The following is a 20,087-nucleotide window of genomic DNA, read 5'->3' on the forward strand; positions in this document are numbered from 1 at the left end:
TGAGCGACTGGTGACAGGCCACCTCAGATGATTAATTAAATGATTGAACTTGCAGAACTGAGCATTCAGGTTACGGCTGTAGTTGTTCCTTACAGGTTTGTGCTGGGCTTGTTAATACATTTCATTTTTTATTTTTAAGCTTCTTAATGACCATTTGAAACTGGGTTAATGGAATCAAAGGGTTTTGGTAACATTCTAAATCAGAAGAATTTACATGTGTTCTAAAGCAAAAGGTTACTATTTTGTGCCACAGGACAAAGAGTTGCGTATACAATCCTCATTTGTTTGTGAAGTTCCCATCAAGGATGAATCATTTTCATTAAAAGAATATGACTAGTTTAGTCCTGAGTAACACACAGCCATTTAGCATAGATTTTTTTTGCTGTGTGTGTTTTGTGTTTGTGTGTGGGGCCAGATGTGGAAATTTAAACCAGCTATTTTAAAACCTGAAAACTTGGTACCTTTTTGTGGCTCTGCACTTGGTAGAATTGTAAAAATGTTATACACAGGAGGCCATTTGACCCATCAACCGGAATTTTACCATCCCACTTGCCATGGGAATCGGAGTGGGTGAGGGATGGACCATGGAAAGGTCTGTTGCCCTCGGGCAGGATTTTACGGTTTCAGGATGAGCGACGCTGTAAAATCCCGCCCATTGTCTCTATGTTGGCTTTCTGCAAGCGCATCTCCCACTCCCCTGGCTATTGTCCATGCCTATAAATTTCTGCTCTTTAGATAGTCATCCAGTTTTTGATTTGAATCTGCCTCCGCCACGCTCTGAGGCAGCCACTCACTGCATAAAAATATAAAAATTCTTCCTCCTGTCGCCATTGGTCCTTTTTGCCAATCACCTGAACTTGGGATCGTCTTGTGCTTGATACTTCCACCAGTGGGAATAGTTTCTCTGTCTAGTCCCTTCATTTACCCTCAACCTTCTTCATAGATTGGAAAAGCTGAGTTTCATCTCCATCCATGTAATTGAGTTTCTTATCTGTGGAACCTTTCTTGTGAAGCTTTCCACACCCTCGCTAATGCCTTCACATCATTGATGAAGTGCGATGCCCAACATTGGACACAACACTTGAGTGGAGGTTGAACCAGTGTTTTATATAGGTTTATCATAACTTCCTTGCTTTGGTGCACTATGGCCCTATGAAGCCCAGAACCCTGTATGCTTTATTAACCATGCTTTCAACCTGCCCTGCTTGTGCACATGTGCTCTTGGGTCCTCTGCTAATGTACCCCTATATATTATACTTTTAAAAAAATTGCCTGAATGAATCACTTCACACTTCTCTGTTTAAACATCTTCTGTCACTTGCCTCACCATTCCACAGGCTGTTGGACTGGACGGGATTAAGGTTCATAAGGAGGAGGTGTTAGCAATTCTGGAAAGGGTAAAAATAGATAAGTCCCCTGGGCCAGATGGGATTTATCCTAGGATTCTCTGGGAGGCTAGAGAGGAGTTTGCAGAGCCTTTGGCTTTGATCTTTGTGTCGTCATTGTCTACAGGAACAGTGCCAGAAGACTGGAGGATAGCAAATGTTGTCCCCTTGTTCAAAAAGGGGAGTAGGGACAACCTTGGTAATTATAGACCGGTGAGCCTTACTTCTGCTGTGGGCAAAGTTTTGGAAAGGATTATAAGAGATAGGATTTATAATCACCTGGAAAGGAATAATTTGATTAGGGATAGTCAGCACGGTTTTGTGAAGGGTAGGTCGTGCCTCACAAACCTTATTGAGTTCTTTGAGAAGGTGACCAAAAAGGTGGATGAGGGTAAAGCGGTTGATGTGGTGTATATGGATTTCAGCAAAGCGTTTGATAAGGTTCCCCATGGTAAGCTTTTGCAGAAAATACAGACACATGGGATCGAGGGTGCTTTAGTGGTTTGGATCAGGAATTGGCTAGCTGTAAGAAAACAGAGGGTGGTGGTTGATGGGAAATATTCATCCTGGAGTTCAGTTACTAGTGGTACCACAAGGATCTGTTTTGGGGCCACTGCTGTTTGTCATTTTTATTAATGACCTGGATGAGGGCATAGAAGGATGGATTAGTAAATTTGCGGATGACACTCAAGTCGGTGGAGTTGTAGACAGTGCGGAGGGAAGTGGCAGGTTACAGAGGGACATAGATAAGCTGCAGAGCTGGGCTGAGGTGGCAAATGGAGTTTAATGTGGAAAAGTGAGAGGTGATTCACTTTGGAAGGAGTAACAGGAATACAGTGTACTGGGCTAATGGTAAGATACTTGGTAGTGTGGATGAACAGAGGGATCTGGGTGTCCATGTGCAGAGATCCCTGAAAGTTGGCACCCTGGTTGATAGGGTTGTTAAGAAGGCATATGGTGTGTTAGCTTTTATTGGTAGAGGGATTGAGTTTCGGAGCCAGGAGGTCATGCTGCAACTGTACAAAACTCTGGTGCGGCCACATTTGGAGTATTGCATAACAGTTCTGTTCGCCGCATTATAGGAAAGATGTGGAAGTGTTGGAAAGGGTGCAGAGGAGATTTACCAGGATGTTGCCTGGTATGATGGGAAGATCGTATGAGGAAAGGCTGAGGGACTTGAGGTTGTTTTCGTTAGAGAGAAGAAGGTTAAGAGGTGACTTAATAGAGGCATACAAGATGATCAGAGGATTAGATAGGGTGGACAGTGAGAGCCTTTTTCCTCGGATGGTGATGGCTAACACGAGGGGACATAGCTTTAAATTGAGGGGTGAGAGATATAGGACAGATGTCAGAGGTAGGTTCTTTACTCAAGAGAGTAGTAAGGGCGTGGAATGCCCTGCCTGCAGCAGTAGTGGACTCGTCAACATTAAGAGCATTCAAATGGTTATTGGATAAACATATGGATGATATTGGAATAGTGTAGGTTTCACTGGTCGGCGCAACATCGAGGGCCGAAGGGCCTGTACTGCGCTGTAATGTTCTATGTTCTGTGTTCTATTCCACTATCTATCCTGTCTATTTTCTCCTGAGGTTTATCAGTATCTCCCTCATTTCAAAATGCTTTTGTGTCATCTGTAAATTTTGAGATTGTGTTCTGTGCAGCCAAGTCTATTTTTATCTGCTTTAGTACAAAGAATAAAGAACAGTACAGCAAAGGAACAGGCCCTTCGGCCCTCTAAGTCTGCATCGATCATGATGTCTCCCTAAACTAAAACCGTATGCACTTACGGAGTCCGTATCCTTCCATTCCCATCCTATTTGTGTATTCATCTAGTTGCCCCTTAAATGCTGCTATCATACCTGTTCCCATGACCTCCCTGGGCATTGTGTGTTCCAGACATTCACCACCCTCTGTGTTAAAAAACAAACGTGCTCGCATATCTCCCCCTCTAAACTTTTCTCCACGCACCTTAAACCTATATCCCCTAGTACTTGACTTTTCTACCCCTGGGGTAGAAAAATCTTGTAAACCTTGTAAACTTGTAGTTTGGTACTTTTAGATTAAATACTTAGATTTTTGGGTATGCTATTCAACATTTCTGCCAGGTTGGGATGCTCCAAAATGGAAAAGAATATGCTGTGCGTCTGAAAATGGATGCCAACAAAATTGTGTTTATCTCTACAGGTGGAGCATACTATTTGATATCCAGAAGTTTGGGGCCTGAATTTGGCGGTGCAATAGGCCTCATTTTTGCCTTCGCCAATGCAGTTGCTGTAGCCATGTACGTGGTTGGCTTTGCAGAGACAGTTCGAGATCTGCTTGTGGTAAGTTGCATTTGATTAAATCAATAAAATACTTTCTTTCGAACATTGATCAAAAAGTACAAATCAAACATCCAGATGACACTGATATTAATTTTCAACAATTGAACTATAATTGGAAGTTTATTAATTTAATGATTTAACCTGTTTTATTTGATGAAATTGCCTTTTTTTCATTTCTTGAGGAACACAATGCACTCATGATTGACGAAATGAGTGACATCCGGATTGTAGGAACCATTACGATTGTTGCCCTGTTTGGCATATCCGTTGCAGGGATGGAATGGGAAGCTAAGGTAGGATTCTGCAGCATACTTTCACAAAGAATACTGAAAGGTGCATGCAACACTCTAACTAAAAGCTTTGGCTGAGAGTTAACAGTTGCAATGTCAACACCATAAAGTTTATACATTTTGTTTTAAATCCGTGTTTTGGTGGGGTAGGGGAGGACCGAAAAGCTGCTCGGAAGTTTTTCTTTAAATCTGGGAAGAATGATCAAGATCTTCAATGGTGAACCCAGGAATCTTTGAAGACAGTGGGATGGGAGATATGGCAACACTTGGCTACTGCCTTAATGTTGTATGGAGAAAAAGACAACTCTGACCTTGGCACAAGAAGGGAAACATTTGAGTATTGACTTTTAATATTCCATCATAAATTAGACATTTGTAAATTGTATGGTTCCCCTGTGAAAATAAATAGTTTTTCCATGAATTGGAGTTTTACATGTGTGTATTTGCATGTTTCAAATTGTGAGCTTTCTAGCATACATTATGAGAGACTGCAGATTGGAGTACATTTTGAGGCCTAGTCCTGTGGACAGGTCCCTTTCAGTGAGCAAGGATGCCACTCTTTCCTATGCCACACTGATGTAATTCAATGGGCCTGCCATTTGCACAGGATCTTGTGCAATATATCCCATGATCTTTACAGAATAACAATTGTAATTTAAATGTTTCCCTTTTATTTCATTGCAGGCTCAAATTGTGCTCTTGGGAATTCTGCTGATATCCATAGTTAACTTCACCGTGGGAACTTTCATCCCAGCCAATGACAAACGGGCAAAAGGATTTTTTAATTACCAAAGTATGTGGAAAAATACAATAACATTTTGTATTGGTAATGGTTTTGCTTTGGAACCTGCCTTTATTTAGTTCAGATAGTGTGTAGACAATGCACATGTCTAGCATTGTTATTGGAACAGCTGAATGAGGTGGGGGTTTGAAACTCTTATTTAGGGTTATGAACCTGATGGAATATTATGGCATCTGTGTCTAACTTCCACACCTACCTCCCTTGCAAACTTACTCCGCTTTCCTTGAAGGTGTCAGTTTCTTGGAGTGTAGTGTCATGCATGCCTTTTGTTCAAGTCGCATTTATATAGATGTCTTAAATGATTGTTGGTATAGCATCTAATGTGGCAAACACCAGATAAGACAGCACACCTAAAGTTGAACTAGGCTTCTCTAAATAACAGCAGCAGGGGTAGTTCAATAGCAATCAGGAGCAGAATGCTGTTTTCTTTTCTCCCTAATCCAAAGCTGTTGCCGTCAATGTCAATGCAATTAACCCATAAGTGACTAACTCGCGGAGTATAGTCTGCAGATTGAACCTTACTAATCCATATAGTTTGAATACTATCTGTGCAAATCTGCTGAGTCATTGGGAGAAACTATCTTTTTAACCTTCAAATGTAATTGTCTTTGACATTGCAGCTTCTTATTTATATAATTTATTGATGTTCAATGTAATATTATTATTCTCTAATAATTCCTCCCAAGTCTTTGGTAATTTCCTTTCTGTGGATTTAAATAGTTGAAAGAATCCAGTGTGTTTGAGATTCCTGTTTATTGGGTTAATGGAGTTCTGTACGCATTTGTTTCCTATTCTCCTAAGGTTCTCTCCCCACCCCCCGGACTAGTAATGTTTAGACTCTTCTTGGTTTCTCCTTTCTTCTCTCCCAACCCCCATTCATTGCAGTTTGTAATTATTGCCTTCATGCAGCTCGCACTTCATGTTAGGTGGGGTCATATACTGCAGACCTGCCTTGACAGGATAAGAATCTTATGACGTCCTGGCTCTGCATGACTAATGCTTTTTAAAAGAAGCCTGGTAAATGTGTTCTTGAGCATGTTCTTACTGTACAGCTGCTTGGAAGGAAAAGACAGGCCTCTACCGTGAACTTTAGAAGTAGTTCAATGTCAACCATGTAAGGGGCACACCTGTCACTCCAGCTCCAGTGAATGTGGATGGTTTAGTGTCAAGTTGTTGGATAGAGTATAGCGCAGGTTGTGTGTCACTTTGGGAGAAGATAAAGTGAGCAAATCCAGAAAATTCCATTTGAATGAGGAAGTATTTTTGTCTTCCTCCTTTCTCCACGTTGTTAATGTTGAAATTATACTGCAATAGAGTCCATACTTTGAGTTGATGATTAAGAGCAGCCATCCCCAGTTGTCAAGTTCGGGCTTCATTAGAAGAGTATATTTAAAAAAAAGTATTCCCACTGGATGTTAGAGGGAATCGAAGGAGTCTGTGTCTTTACTCTGCAGGCTTGGAAATAAATCAGTGTCAAGGTACAGACTGGCTTCAGGCTCATTCTTTATTTAACGTACTGAGATTGGATTTAGCTTGCATAGCCCCATTTTCTTTCCTCTTTCCTGTTTATTCCTGAGGATACTACCCCTTTCACACAGTATTTGCAACCTATTCAAGATGACCTTTTGCTTGTACACAAAGACCTTCTTGTGATTACATCCTCAATTTTCTTCTCTTGTCTGATTTTGCAAAAATCTTGGCCATTTCTCTAGCAATTCAAATTTTTTTGCCAGTCAGAAAACACTTACTGTTCAGTTCATCCAGTCAGAGCCCGAGTGATGGTTTCCTGGACCCATAGCTGCAAATCATATGAAACTGCTAAAAGTGATATTTTCATGTTAATTTCACTCGCTGATAGGGAGAAAACATTAATTTCAATGTAAGTCACTGGTGTCATTATTGGAGGATAGAGGTTGCTAAAACTACCTGATACAGCAACCCCTCCCCGATTTTTCATCTACATGCTGTCCTTCAGCAATAAGATTGAAAACTTGTGCTCCAGATATTGCTGCGTCCTTAGCCAAGCTGTTCCAATACAGCTACAACACTGACATCTACCCAGCAATGTGGAAAATTGCCCAGATATGTCCTTGATAAATCCAACCCCGGCCAATTACTGCCCTGTCAGTCTACACTCAATCATCAGTAAAGTGATGAAAGGTGTCATCAACAGTGCTATTAAGTGGCACTTACCCAGCAATAACCTGCTCAGAGACGTTGAGTTTGTGTTTCACCAGGGTCACAGCTCCTGACTTCATTACAGCCTTGGTTCAAGCATGGGCGCTAGAACTCTGAGGTCAGAGAGCAGCCTGTAATATCAAGGCAGCATTTAACCCAGTATGGCATCAAGGGAGACCGAGCAAAACTGGAGTCGACGGGAATCAGGAGGAGAAAATTCCATTGGTTGGAGTCTTACCTTGCACAAAGGAAGATGGTTGTGATTGTTGGAGACCAATCATCTCGGGACATCACTGCAGGAGTTCCTCAGGGTAGTGTGTCCTCGGCCCAACCATCTTCAGCTGCTTCATCATTGAGCTTCCTTCCAGCGTAAGATCCAAAGTGGGGATGTCCGTTGATATGCGCAATGTTTATCATTCATGTCTCCTCAGATACTGAAGCAGCCAGCAAGACCTGAACAATATCCAGCTTTGGGCTAAGAAGTGGCCAGTTACATGTGCGTCACATGAGCTAGGCAATGACCATCTCCAACTAATCAGATCTAACCATTGCTTCTTTGACATTCAATGACACCACCATCACTGAATCTCCCACTAGCAAAATCCTGGGGAATTGCCACTGACCAGAAACTGGACTGGACTAGCCATATAAATACTTTGGTTGTAAGAGCAGGTCATAGCCTAGGAACCCTGTGACAAGTAACTCGCCGCTTTTGACTTCCCACCATCTACAGGGCATAACTCAGGAGTATGATGGAATATTCTCCACTTTCCTAGATGAGTGTAACTCCAATAGCACTCGAAGCTTGACAATACCGAAAACAAAGCAGACCACTTGATTGGCACCCCATCCACAAGCATTCACTCCCTCCACCACCAGCACACAGTGGCAGCAGTGTGCATTATCTACAAGATTCACTGCAGGAACTCACCAGGGCTTCTTTGACAGCACCCTCCAAACCCACTACCATCTAGAAGGGCAAGGGCAGCAGATACATGGGCAGCAGATACATGGGAACACTGCCAGCTGCAACTCCAAGTCACTCACCATCCTGACTCTGAAATATACCGTTGTTCCTTCACTGTTGCTGGGTCAAATTCCTGGAATTTCTTCCCTAACAGCTCTGTACATGTACCTACATCACATGGATGATTTACGAAGGCAGCTCACCATCACCTTCTCGAGGACATTTAGGGATGGGCAATAAATGCTGGCTTAGCCAGTGACACCCACATCCCATGAATAAACTTATTTTAAAAAACCCATCCATTTCCACAGGTATTCTGCTGATATTCAACTCGACCACGCCACCATGAATGTGGGTAATCTTGCCTGGTTCTATTGTATTCACATGTGGGTGTACAGACATGAGGCTCCATTCTGTATTGTGTAGCCATGGCTTCTGAATTGTCAGATTGCTTGGCCAACTACCAATACTGGATGAGCAGAAATTTTCTCGAATTAAATTTTGGGAAGCCAAAACCATTGTCTCTTTGGTCCCTGTGTAAACTCTTCCCGAGCTACCAACTCTGTGCCTGTCCCTGACAAATACATAAGGCTGAATCAAGCTGTTTGTAAAGTTGTTTCGTATTTGACCCAGTGATGAGCTTTCTGCTACACATTCACATTTGTTATCAAGACCATCCTTGCTATATTTCTTGACTCTGTCCCTACCTCAACTTATCAGCTGCTGAAACCCTCATCAATGCTTTTATTATGCCTACACTTGGCTAGTACAAGACACTCCTGGCTGGCTTTGCATATTCTACCCTCCATAAGCCATCCAAAGCGTCCTTAATCAGATCAAGTCCCATTCAGCCCTGTTATCGCTGATCAATACTGGCTACCAGTTAAGTAACCACTTATTTTTAATTCTCAACTTTTATTTTCAAATTTCTCCATGGCCTCGTGCCTCCTCATTTCTGTAAGGCTCGAGCCCTCTGAGGTATCTGTGCATCTTTTGTCTCTTGTTGAGTATCCCAATTTTAGTCACTCCAATTCAACTGCCAAGACCCTAAGCTCTGCAATTCCCTCCCCCAAAACATGTTGGTGCGTGTCTGTCTCTGTTATTCTTTACGTTTGACCACATTTATTTATTGGCCCAATATCTCCTCATGTGCTCCTGTCTAATTTTGTTTAATGTTCCTGTAAAGAGTTGTGGGATGTTTAATAATGTTATAGGTGCTTTTTAAATACTTGTTGAGGTACAGATATTGACATTGATGGAAGCAGGTAATGAAGGAAATCCATTTATAGAGCCCACGGCAGACCTTTTTAGTTGAAAACAAAAATACATGGGGGGTGACTGAATACTTTACATGTCTATTTCTTTGCGCCATATAGCAATTTGTCTGCCAGTTATCAAAGGTGTCCATGATGTGGAGATGCTGGCGTTGGACTGGGATGGGCACAGTAAGAAGTCTCTCAAAACCAGGTGAAAATCCAACAGGTTTATTTGGAATCACGAGCTTTCAGAGCGCTGCTCCTTCATCAGGTGAGTGATGAAGGAGCAGTGCTCCAAAAGCTCGTGACGCCAAATAAACCTGTTGGACTTTCACTTGGTGTTGTGAGACTTCTTACATTATTAAAGTTGTGACAATGGGCGTGGAGAATGATGCATATCCTTTTCTCACAAAGGAAATTTAGCCTTTGATACTGGTGCGCATCCAGAGTGAAATGCATCCAATGGCTCTCCAAGAAATAGCATTTGCATTGTTGGGTGTAAGGGCAAGAGAAAATGAACTTTTTTGGAATTCCCCCTTGAAGATGTTTGCATGCTTTGCTGAACCAGGACATGATAAGATTTGCATCTTTAGGATTGTCTCCATTGCTCATTTGTACTTTTACATACGGTTATAAGTTGGAAGAGGACGCATGCCACTTCCAATCGAGCTTCAACATTGTCCAATCCTTTTCTCTATGATTTAATGACACTGGTGTTCTGGGCACTTGGATACAGCTCATGTTGGGTGCATGCAAATATGGTGTTGCTAAATGCAGTCAACTGCTGAGAATTTGTCAGGGTAAAGTCCATACACGTAGCTGAGTGGTGAAAAGATGCTCTGGGGACGTGACACATAATTATCTCCAAATGGAGACCTTTGCCCCTTTGCCCATGGCTGATTTCATCCTATTTGTTTCAGGGGAAAAATTAGGAAGGCCGTACTACTAATGAGCTTAGTTAACTTGTATTGCAACGTGGTGTGTCAAAATTTTGGATAAAATCAATCCCTTATATTGCTTCTTAAAGCCCTTCACTTTTCAGCAGATCCAATGATATGATAGATGTTCTTGCAGCCCAGACCTCTCTATGGATTATTGTGTGTTGGGGACATGATGCAAGAATAAGCTCACATATGTAGACCCAATTTAATGTGTATGAGACATTTAGAATATTGTGCATATGATGTTAACAATGAACATCGAAACCAGGGAATTTCTGATAAATTATATTGAAAACCTACATTTATTGGCGTGGTGGCTTAAAGTGGAAATAATTTGGTAAAATTATTTTGTTGTAAAATAATGATTATGATCTTTGTATTTTTATTTCAGGTGAAATATTTTATGAAAACTTTGGGCCTGACTTTAGAGAGGGAGAAAGTTTCTTCTCCGTCTTTGCTATTTTCTTTCCTGCTGCTACTGGTATCCTTGCTGGAGCAAATATCTCTGGTGATCTTGCAGTAAGTGTTTGCTTATACATGGAAAAGGATTTGTTATCTGGGAAATCAACAACGTCAGCAGCCGCAAATCTAATGACTAATTTATTCTGTTGAGGGCTTGAAACACACCTTTTTGTATGTCATTATTGCCAGATTTTAGTATTGCGTGACAAATGCAAGAGATATTTTTAGGAAACAACAGTGAGATATTAGTATTATCTGAAATTGAATTATATTTCTTTGTTGTACAGATAATACTCTACATGTAACAAACTGCATCAATTGACATCACAGTAAAGCGAATGGTTGCTGTTGTTGTTGTCCTTGAGCATGTATTTGACACTGTGTATTTTTCAATATCAGCCACCTCTGATAGTTATCCCTTTGTTCTGAGCTTTCTGAAAACCTACATTTTTAGTCAACGATATTTGGCTTGGTGTCAATTTTTAACCTGATTATATTTACATAGTGTCTTGGCACACTTTACTACATTAAAGGTGCTATTTAAGTGCAACTTATTATTATTGCACAAAGCTTTTAGCCAGTGGATTCTGAACTCCTATGAGGCACTACTTACTGTGCTGTGGTCAGTGGATTGACTTTTATGTGCATCTTTCCCACAATTCGATCTTTGAACTTGTCAAATTAGTTTTCCATCCCTTGAATGAAACAGCCCTCGCCAATGTCACAAATGACATCCTTATGACTGTGACCACAGTGATTCATTCCTCCTCAAAATTCTCTTATCTTTCTGCAGCATTTGACAGAATTAAGCCCACCATCCCCCTGCAGTGTTATTCTTCTGTTATCTAACTGGGTGGGATTCCCCTTGCCTGGCTTCCTGCCTATCTATTTAGTCATAGTCAGAAAATGATCTGTCATGGGGCTTCACTACTGCGCACTCACTGTTTTGTCTGTGAATGAAGGATCTATCCTCGGCGGCTCCCATTTCTTATCTATAGGATGCTCCACAGCAACGTCAGATTTCACATATGTGCTGGCAACACCCAACGCTGCCTCACTACCACTCTCGACGTTTTTCACTGCCTCTGATTTGTCATGATTAGACTGATATCCAGGATATCTGAATATGCAGAAATTACTCCGATTATATATTGGGAAGATGAAAGCCATTGTCTTTGGTCTGCATCACAAATTCTGTTCGACAGTCACGGACTTCATCCCTTGGCCAGAAAAAAATCTGATGATGAATCTGACTTTTTGCATCCTTTGACCCTGAGCTGAGCTGCTGACCCCTTGTCCTCACCACCATCAAAGCTGCCATTTCCACTTTTTGTAACATGACAAATCTCTGCTATTGTCTCAGCCCATCCACGCCTTTGTTAGTTCCAGGCTTGATCATTCCAATGTTCTCCTGCCCCTCACCTACCACACATTATAAACTTCAGCTTGTCCAAAACTATAGTATTCATATCCAAGCTCTGACCAAATTCCGGGCGATCATTATCATTGTGCTTGCTGGTCCACATTTGGTTCCTGTTCTATCAAAATCTTGATTTTTAAAATTCTCAGCCTGTGGTTTAAAATCATCGTGGCCGCACTCGCTTCATATCGCTAATATTTTCCAAACTTGCAACCTCTCCAAGGATCTCTGCTCTTCTCCTGCACTTTGTCTTCACCCTAGCAGGGGCGGTGTGTGTTCAGCTGCCTAGATTCTAAGCTTTGGAATTCTGCTCCTAAAACTTCTCTGTCTCTGTTCCCACCTCTGTGCTGTGCCCCCACTTTCTTTCTTGGTGCCCCTCCCCCTTTAGTTTAGGTTCGTACAGGAAGACATCATTGAGACTAATTGCTATCTTGTGCTTTTCATCTGTTTCAATCCATTTGCATGTTTTAGTGTTCTCTTTTTTTCTTTTTGGCAGTCCTTTTGCTTTTGTGTTACTGAGAACTAATTACTGTCGTGCTTTGTCTTGCATTTATCCATTTCTCTTTGGCACTCTGCCCTTTCAGCTTGTTTTGCAGGATCATGTTTATCCCAATGAGCTCCCTTTTTTTTGTCCCCTGTAAGTTATGTAAGGATTTTTTTTTTCTCTTTGACCATTTTTGATTTCTTGATCCATTTAAATTTGTCTTCGCTTGTTGATCTTACGCCTATATTTATCCTGCATGCCTGGTATTATTCATTTATCTGTGCTAGCTTTCTCTTCAATGGAAATGATGTTGGGCACCCTGCTCAACTTGTTTTAATGTTTCCTTCCTGTCTTAATTTAGCTCTTCTAGTTATAAACCTGTGATAATGAGGAAGGTTTATTCGGTCCAGATCATGTTAATCTTAATCCCGCACTCTGTCACCCCTCCCGTCTCCCAGGTCAAGATCAGAACTGTCTCTTGTGACTTCCATTAGGCTCTTGAGCTATGAAGTTGTATTCTAATTAAATTTACCAGTTCTGATTCAACTTGTATATGGTGCAGATTTAAATCGGTCATTAAAGTAACTTTCCCTGTTCTTGCACGCCAATCTCTTGGTAGAACAAATGTTGCTGTAAATATTTGTAGAGCCGCCTTTGTACTGGAGAGAAATATTTTTGTGTTAAATGATGTACCTTTTTTTTTATAAAAGGACCCACAATTAGCCATACCGAAAGGCACACTCTTGGCTATTTTAATCACCACAATAGTCTATGCAGGAGCTGCTGTTTCTACTGGTAAGGGTTCTCTCTGTTCAAAATCTTTTAATTTAAAGATGATGTACCAAATAAAAATGAATGTATGTTTCCATACAGGCTTTGCAATTAAATTTTTGTTTTCATTGTTTTTTTGCATTTAATAATTTTGAATTCCGTTCAAAAGTGGATTGCAGAATGGTTGTTTTCACAATACAGTGACTATGGCCAGGTATTTCTTAAAAAGGTCATAACCTCAAGGGTACCAAGAGGAGTGGGTGGGATGTGGGGGCACAAAATGAGGTGGAATTTAGAACCAAGATGAGGATGAATTTCTTCAGCCAAAGGGTGGTGAATCTGTGGAATTCATTGCCATAGAAGGCGGTGGACAACACGTCATTGAGTGTATTTAAGATCGAGATAGATAGGTTCTTGATCGGTAAGGGGATCAAAGGGTACGGGGAAAAGGCAAGAGAATGGGCTTGAGAAACATGTCAGCCATGATCAAATGGTGGAGCAGATGCGATGGGCCAAATGGCCTAATTCTGCTCCTATATCTTATGATCTAACCAGATCATTTTAATCTCTTATAAGTCAGAATTGTTTGCAGCAGCTGTTTCATCCAATGTATATATTTCTTCTCTTTCAAACTAAGTTGCATCAAAAGTTTTGTTGAACAACAAAATGGTGTGTTTCATATTACTCAGATGCTGAATACATTTATAACATTTGTTTAATTGGTGATTATGTTCTTGTATAATTATTGTTTCCAAAATTTTTAGTTCCTGCAGATTTTTATAATTATGGATTTGTCTGATATCTATCTTTCTATGCTTATGAGCATTCTTTGTCATGAAAAGTGCTTGTCTTTTATATATCGCTCAAGACCATAAGACATAGGAGCGGAAGTAAGGCCATTCGGCCCATCGAGTCCACTCCACCATTCAATCATGGTTGATATCAACTCCATTTACCCGCTCTCTCCCCATAGCCCTTAATTCCTCGAGAAATCAAGAATTTATCAATTTCTGTCTTGAAGACGCTCAACGTCTCGGCCTCCACAGCCCTCTGTGGCAATGAATTCCACAGACCCACCACTCTCTGGCTGAAGAAATTTCTCCTCATCTCTGTTCTAAAGTGACTCCCTTTTATTCTAAGGCTGTGCCCCCGCGTCCTAGTCTCCCCTGTTAATGGAAACAACTTCCCTACGTCCATCCTATCTAAGCCGTTCATTATCTTGTAAGTTTCTATCAGATCTCCCCTCAACCTCCTAAACTCTAATGAATATAATCCCACGATCCTCAGACGTTCATCGTATGTCAGGCCTACCATTCCTGGGATCATCCGTGTGAATCTCCGCTGGACCCGCTCCAGTGCCAGTATGTCCTTCCTGAGGTGTGGGGCCCAAAATTGCTCACAGTACTCCAAATGGGGCCTAACCAGTGCTTTATAAAGCCTCAGAAGTACATCCCTGCTTTTGTATTCCAAGCCTCTTGAGATAAATGACAACATTACATTTGTTTTCTTAATTACGGACTCAACCTGCAAGTTTACCTTTAGAGAATCCTGGACTAGGACTCCCAAGTCCCTTTGCACTTTAGCATTATGAATTTTGTCACCGTTTAGAAAATAGTCCATGCCTCTATTCTTTTTTCCAAAGTGTACGACCTCGCACTTGCCCACGTTGAATTTCATCAGCCACTTCTTGGACCACTCTCCTAAACTGTCTAAATCTTTCTGCAGCCTCCCCACCTCCTCGATACTACCTGCCCCTCCACCTATCTTTGTATCATTGGCAAACTTGGCCAGAATGCTCCCAGTCCCGTCATCTAGATCGTTAATATATAAAGAGAACAGCTGTGGCCCCAACACTGAACCCTGCGGGACACCACTTGTCACCGGTTGCCATTCTGAGAAAGAACCTTTTATCCCAACTCTCTGCCTTCTGTCTGACAGCCAATCGTCAATCCATGTTAGTACCTTACCTCGAATACCATGGGCCCTTATTTTACTCAGCAGTCTCCCGTGAGGCACCTTGTCAAAGGCCTTTTGGAAGTCAAGATAGATAACATCCATTGGCTCTCCTTGGTCTAACCTATTTGTTATCTCTTCAAAGAACTCTAACAGGTTTGTCAGGCACGACCTCCCCTTACTAAATCCATGCTGATTTGTCTTAATCCGACCCTGCACTTCCAAGAATTTAGAAATCTCATCCTTAACGATGGATTCTAGAATTTTGCCAACAACTGAGGTAGGCTAATTGGCCTATAATTTTCCATCTTTTTTCTTGTTCCCTTCTTGAACAGTGGGGTTACAACAGCGATTTTCCAATCCTCTGGGACTTTCCCTGACTCCAGTGACTTTTGAAAGATCATAACTAACGCCTCCACTATTTCTTCAGCTATCTCCTTTAGAACTCTAGGATGTAGCCCATCTGGGCCCGGAGATTTATCAATTTTCAGACCTTTTAGTTTCTCTAGCACTTTCTCCTTTGTGATGGCAACCATATTCAACTCTGCCCCCTGACTTTCCTGAATTGTTGGGATATTACTCATGTCTTCTACTGTGAAGACTGACGCAAAGTACTTATTAAGTTCCTCAGCTATTTCCTTGTCTCCCATCACTAGATTACCAGCGTCATTTTGGAGCGGCCCAATGTCTACTTTTGCCTCCCGTTTGTTTTTAATGTATTTAAAGAAACTTTTACTATCATTCCTAATGTTACTGGCTAGCCTACCTTCATATTTGATCCTCTCCTTCCTTATTTCTCTCTTTGTTATCCTCTGTTTGTTTTTATAGCCTTCCCAATCTTCTGACTTCCCACTACTCTTTTCCACATTATAGGCTCAAGGCAGTAAACAATTTACATGTCGGAGTTCAGAATTAACTTTTTGAAGTACAAGATGGACAAATGTTTATCAGTGTGACCTATTCCCATGACCTTTTTTGTTACTCACTAATCTCATTAGGGAATTAGTACATCCATCACTCCTTTCTTAAAAAAAACTCAAATATTCTGATGACGAGTTGATCATTAACTCCTATAACTCCCCACATTCTTGCATTAGTTTCATAGCCAGCTAGTGGGTGTCAATAGCAAAAGAATGAAATGTGCAATTAAACCTGGAACATTGACTCCCTTGAATATTCTGAAAATGCTTTAATGATGGCAAAATTCATTTGCGATAGCCATAAAAAGGAAAGGTACCTCCTAATAAATGGGAATTCTGTATACTAAGTAGTGTTGTGTCGAATTCTGTGTACTAAATAGTGTTGCTGACCAACAAAACAAATGGTTCTCACCATTCTCCTGGGACACTTGATTTTGCTGTGGTTTAGTAGCTGCTTTCATGGGGGAGGATTGGCTACTGCTGCTGGGACCTGAAACATCTTTGTTACACGTGGGATTTCTTTTTGTATCATTAAAAAGCTGTGGGGTTTGAAATGTTAGTGTTCTCGCAGGTCTATTTTAAGAGTGCTGAAACATTGATTTATGAAAGAGACTGCCTCGACTGGAAAGACTCAAAATGAAACTCTTGCTGGTTGGGAAACGGCCAGTCTTCAGAAGTAATATAATCTTCAAAAGTAATATATAATGGAATCTTAATATCTAAATGGGAAATTTCTTGTACGATTAAAATAATACCATTTTATTTTTTAACATTGTCGTCTGAGCTTCTGAGTTATTACAGCAATGCTTTGATATGTTTGGTGATAGCTAATCAAGGATAGAGTAACAAAATCGTGGCTTATTAAAGAGTGCCAACATGACTCTCAAAAGTTAGTAAACACATTTTTCATTGCATTGTAAAATAAGATGAGCTAAAAGGGTTTAATGAATAGTTTGCTTAAATATTGCTATAGGTGATGTATTTTTTAAGATTTAACATTCGATTAATGTTTATAAAGCCACTTAGCCTTGCATTTCTTTTCAGAAAAGAGCATTTTTATTTTTAAATTATCTCTTAACTAAATACATTACCAAAGATGTCATGTTCTTTATATTGAGCCTACAGGGGGCAGGTTCAATTCACCCGACAATGATGTCTAAAATCATTTGTGTTTTTAATATTACCAACCGGCAATTCGTCCATGGACAGGAGTGAAGAAATTTCTTATAGCTCCTGTTTATTCAGAACTATCCCAATAACTGGGATTCGAACAATATAAGGGACATTGAGGGAAAAGAATTAATGCAATATGTCCAGGAAAAAACTTTTCACAAGTAGGCTTACTGTGATGAGGTTACTGTGAAAATCCCCTGGTCGCCACACTCCAGCGCCTGTTCAGGTACACTAAGGTAGAATTTAGCATGGCCAATGCATCTGACCAGCACATCTTTGGACTGTGGAAGGAAACTGGAGCACCCGGAGTGAACCCATGCAGACACGGGGAGAATGTGCAAACTCCACACAGACAGTGGCCCAAGCCGGGAATCGAACCTGGGTCCCTGGCGCTGAGAGGCAGCAGTGCCAACCACTGCTAGAGTACTCAAAGGGTTGGAATCCTTGAAATTTGATAAGTTGCCAGGACCAGCTGGATTGTTTCTGAGGCTGCTGAAGGAGATTGGGGAAGCGATAGCAGATGCTCGAAGGATGATTTTCTAATCCTCACTAGACACAGGGAAGGTATCAGAGGACTGGAGAAATGCGAACATAGATCCATTCTTTAAAAAGCGATTGAAAGAAATGCCAAGCAATTATAGGCCAGTTAGTCTTTCTTCGGTGGTGGACAAATTAGTAGAATAAATCCTGAGAGATGGGGTTAACTATTATGTAGAAAGGCACGGACTAGTCAGGGATGGTCAGGTTGTTAAAGGAAAGTCTGGTGCCTCAAATTTGATTGAATCGTTTGAGTAAGTGACAAGAAGGGTTGATGAAGGTAGTGCAGCAGATGTTGTGTACGTGGATTTTAGCAAGGCTAAAATGTGGATTCCCATGTGGCAGATTGGTCATCAAAGTAATAGCCCATGGGATACAGGATGATCTGGCAAACTGGATAAAAAGTTGGCTTAGTAACAGGAAGCAAATGGCAATGGTTGATGGATGCCCTTGCGAATAGAAAGTTGTTTCAAGTGGTGTTCTACAGGACTCGATGTTGGGACTCTTGCTTGTTATGTATTAACATGTTAAGGAGCACGGTTGGGAAATTTGCAGACAACACAAAGTTTGGCTGAGTAGAGGATAGCTAACATCTCAAATGATATAGATGGGTTGGTGCAGTGTGTGGTAAAGTGGCAGATGGATTTTAAGATAGGGGTGTGAGGTCAAGCATTTAGGGAAGACAAACAGTTACAGGGAATACAAAATAAATGGGAATGTACTAAAAGGGGTAGATAAAGTGAAAGATCTTGGCGTACAAGTATACAGGTCCCTAAAGGCAACAGTTCAAGTAGGCAAGGTTATAAAGAAGGCATATGGGATACTCTCCTTCACTGGTACAGGTATAGATGTAAAAGTAAGGATATGATGTTGGAATTGTAAAAACACTGGTGAGGCCACATTTGAATGTTGTGCAGTTCTGGTCACCACATTAGAAGAAGGATGTAATCGCTCTGGAGAGAGTGCAGAGGAGCTTTACAAGAGCGTTGCCACGGCTAGAAAAGTGTAGCTACGAGGAGAGATTGGATAGGTTGGGGTTATTTTCCTTGGAACAAAGGCTGAGGGGTGATTTGATTGAGGTGAAAAAAATTTATGAAGGGAAGAGATAGTGGACAGGCTAAAATTGTTTCCCTTGGTGACAAATTCTAGAACCAGGTGACGTAGATTATAGGTAAGTGGCAGAAGGTGTAGAGGGGACATGAGGAAGAACTTCTTTACACAGAGGGCAGTGGGTGTCTGGAATTCGCAACCTGAGTCAGTAATGGAGGCAGAGACCCTAAACTCAAGAACCTGGATCTGCATCTTAAGTGCTGTAAACTACAGGGCTATGGGCCAGGTGTAGCAAGGTGGGATGAGAAAGGGCACCTGGGTATCCTTGGGCTGGCATGGACAAGATGGGCCAAATGGCCGCCTCCTGTGTTGCAACTTTTCTGTGTTCTAACACTACTGAAACTTGGTTTCTAGCAAAATATCTTGAAATGAGGTGGGAAACAGGATTGGAGGTAATTGGGTGCAAAATACTAGCTGACACATTAACCTCCTGTTTGCAATTTTTATTCCCCGTCAGGTTCCTGTATTGTACGTGATGCTACTGGGAATCTTACCGATGCTATCCTCCCTGGAACAGTGGTAAACTGCACAAATGCAGCCTGTAAACTGGGCTTCAATTTCTCCTCCTGTGCCACAAATATATGTTCGTATGGTCTAATTAATAACTTCCAGGTGAGGAGGAAAAATGCTTTTTTTAAGTCCTTCTTTAACTGCGTAATGTTCTGGTTAATTTGTCAGGTAATTGTTATGATTTTACCAACATATATATCGGTCAGTTCTTCGGCATTTCATGGAGTCCAGATGGTGAATCACAGTCCATTAGGGATTGGTGTTCCTGGATGGCATCTAATCTTAGAGATAGGTATTGGGGGTCATAACTCTTGACTGTTGACTGAAATTGTGAAAAAAATGACTTTTGAAATTGAGGTATTGCCATTGGCAATTTGATAAACGGGCAGCACATCAAATCTATTGGGGATTCACTAGCTTCCTACAGTACCGCATTGCTGATGGCTGAAGAGATCAGTCCATTAGAGGCAGCTTCTGCCACAAGTGCCACGTATGAAGTGGTTATCAGATGTTGTCATGGGTTGTTGTTTTTGGTATTAGGCACCTGTTGCTAAACCGCTGATCGTCGTGGTGGTGCCATGAATAAATGTTCGTATGGTCGAG

At 41.2% G+C, this 20,087-nt stretch overlaps 1 protein-coding gene across 1 annotated transcript in view; it reads left to right on the forward strand.

Annotated features, from left to right (window-relative positions):
- Window positions 1–20,087, forward strand: part of slc12a2 (solute carrier family 12 member 2) — a 215,162-nt gene that overhangs the window by 96,978 nt on the left and 98,097 nt on the right. Inside the window, exons 5-10 of the mRNA XM_078214342.1 lie at window positions 3,571–3,710; window positions 3,893–4,003; window positions 4,685–4,793; window positions 10,536–10,663; window positions 13,221–13,305; window positions 19,432–19,586. Of these exons, the coding sequence (XP_078070468.1) occupies window positions 3,571–3,710; window positions 3,893–4,003; window positions 4,685–4,793; window positions 10,536–10,663; window positions 13,221–13,305; window positions 19,432–19,586 (728 nt within the window). The remainder of the gene's footprint in view (window positions 1–3,570; window positions 3,711–3,892; window positions 4,004–4,684; window positions 4,794–10,535; window positions 10,664–13,220; window positions 13,306–19,431; window positions 19,587–20,087) is intronic.

The sequence above is a fragment of the Mustelus asterias genome, chromosome 6, assembly GCF_964213995.1.
Source record: "Mustelus asterias chromosome 6, sMusAst1.hap1.1, whole genome shotgun sequence".
In the NCBI taxonomy this organism is placed as follows: domain Eukaryota; kingdom Metazoa; phylum Chordata; class Chondrichthyes; order Carcharhiniformes; family Triakidae; genus Mustelus; species Mustelus asterias.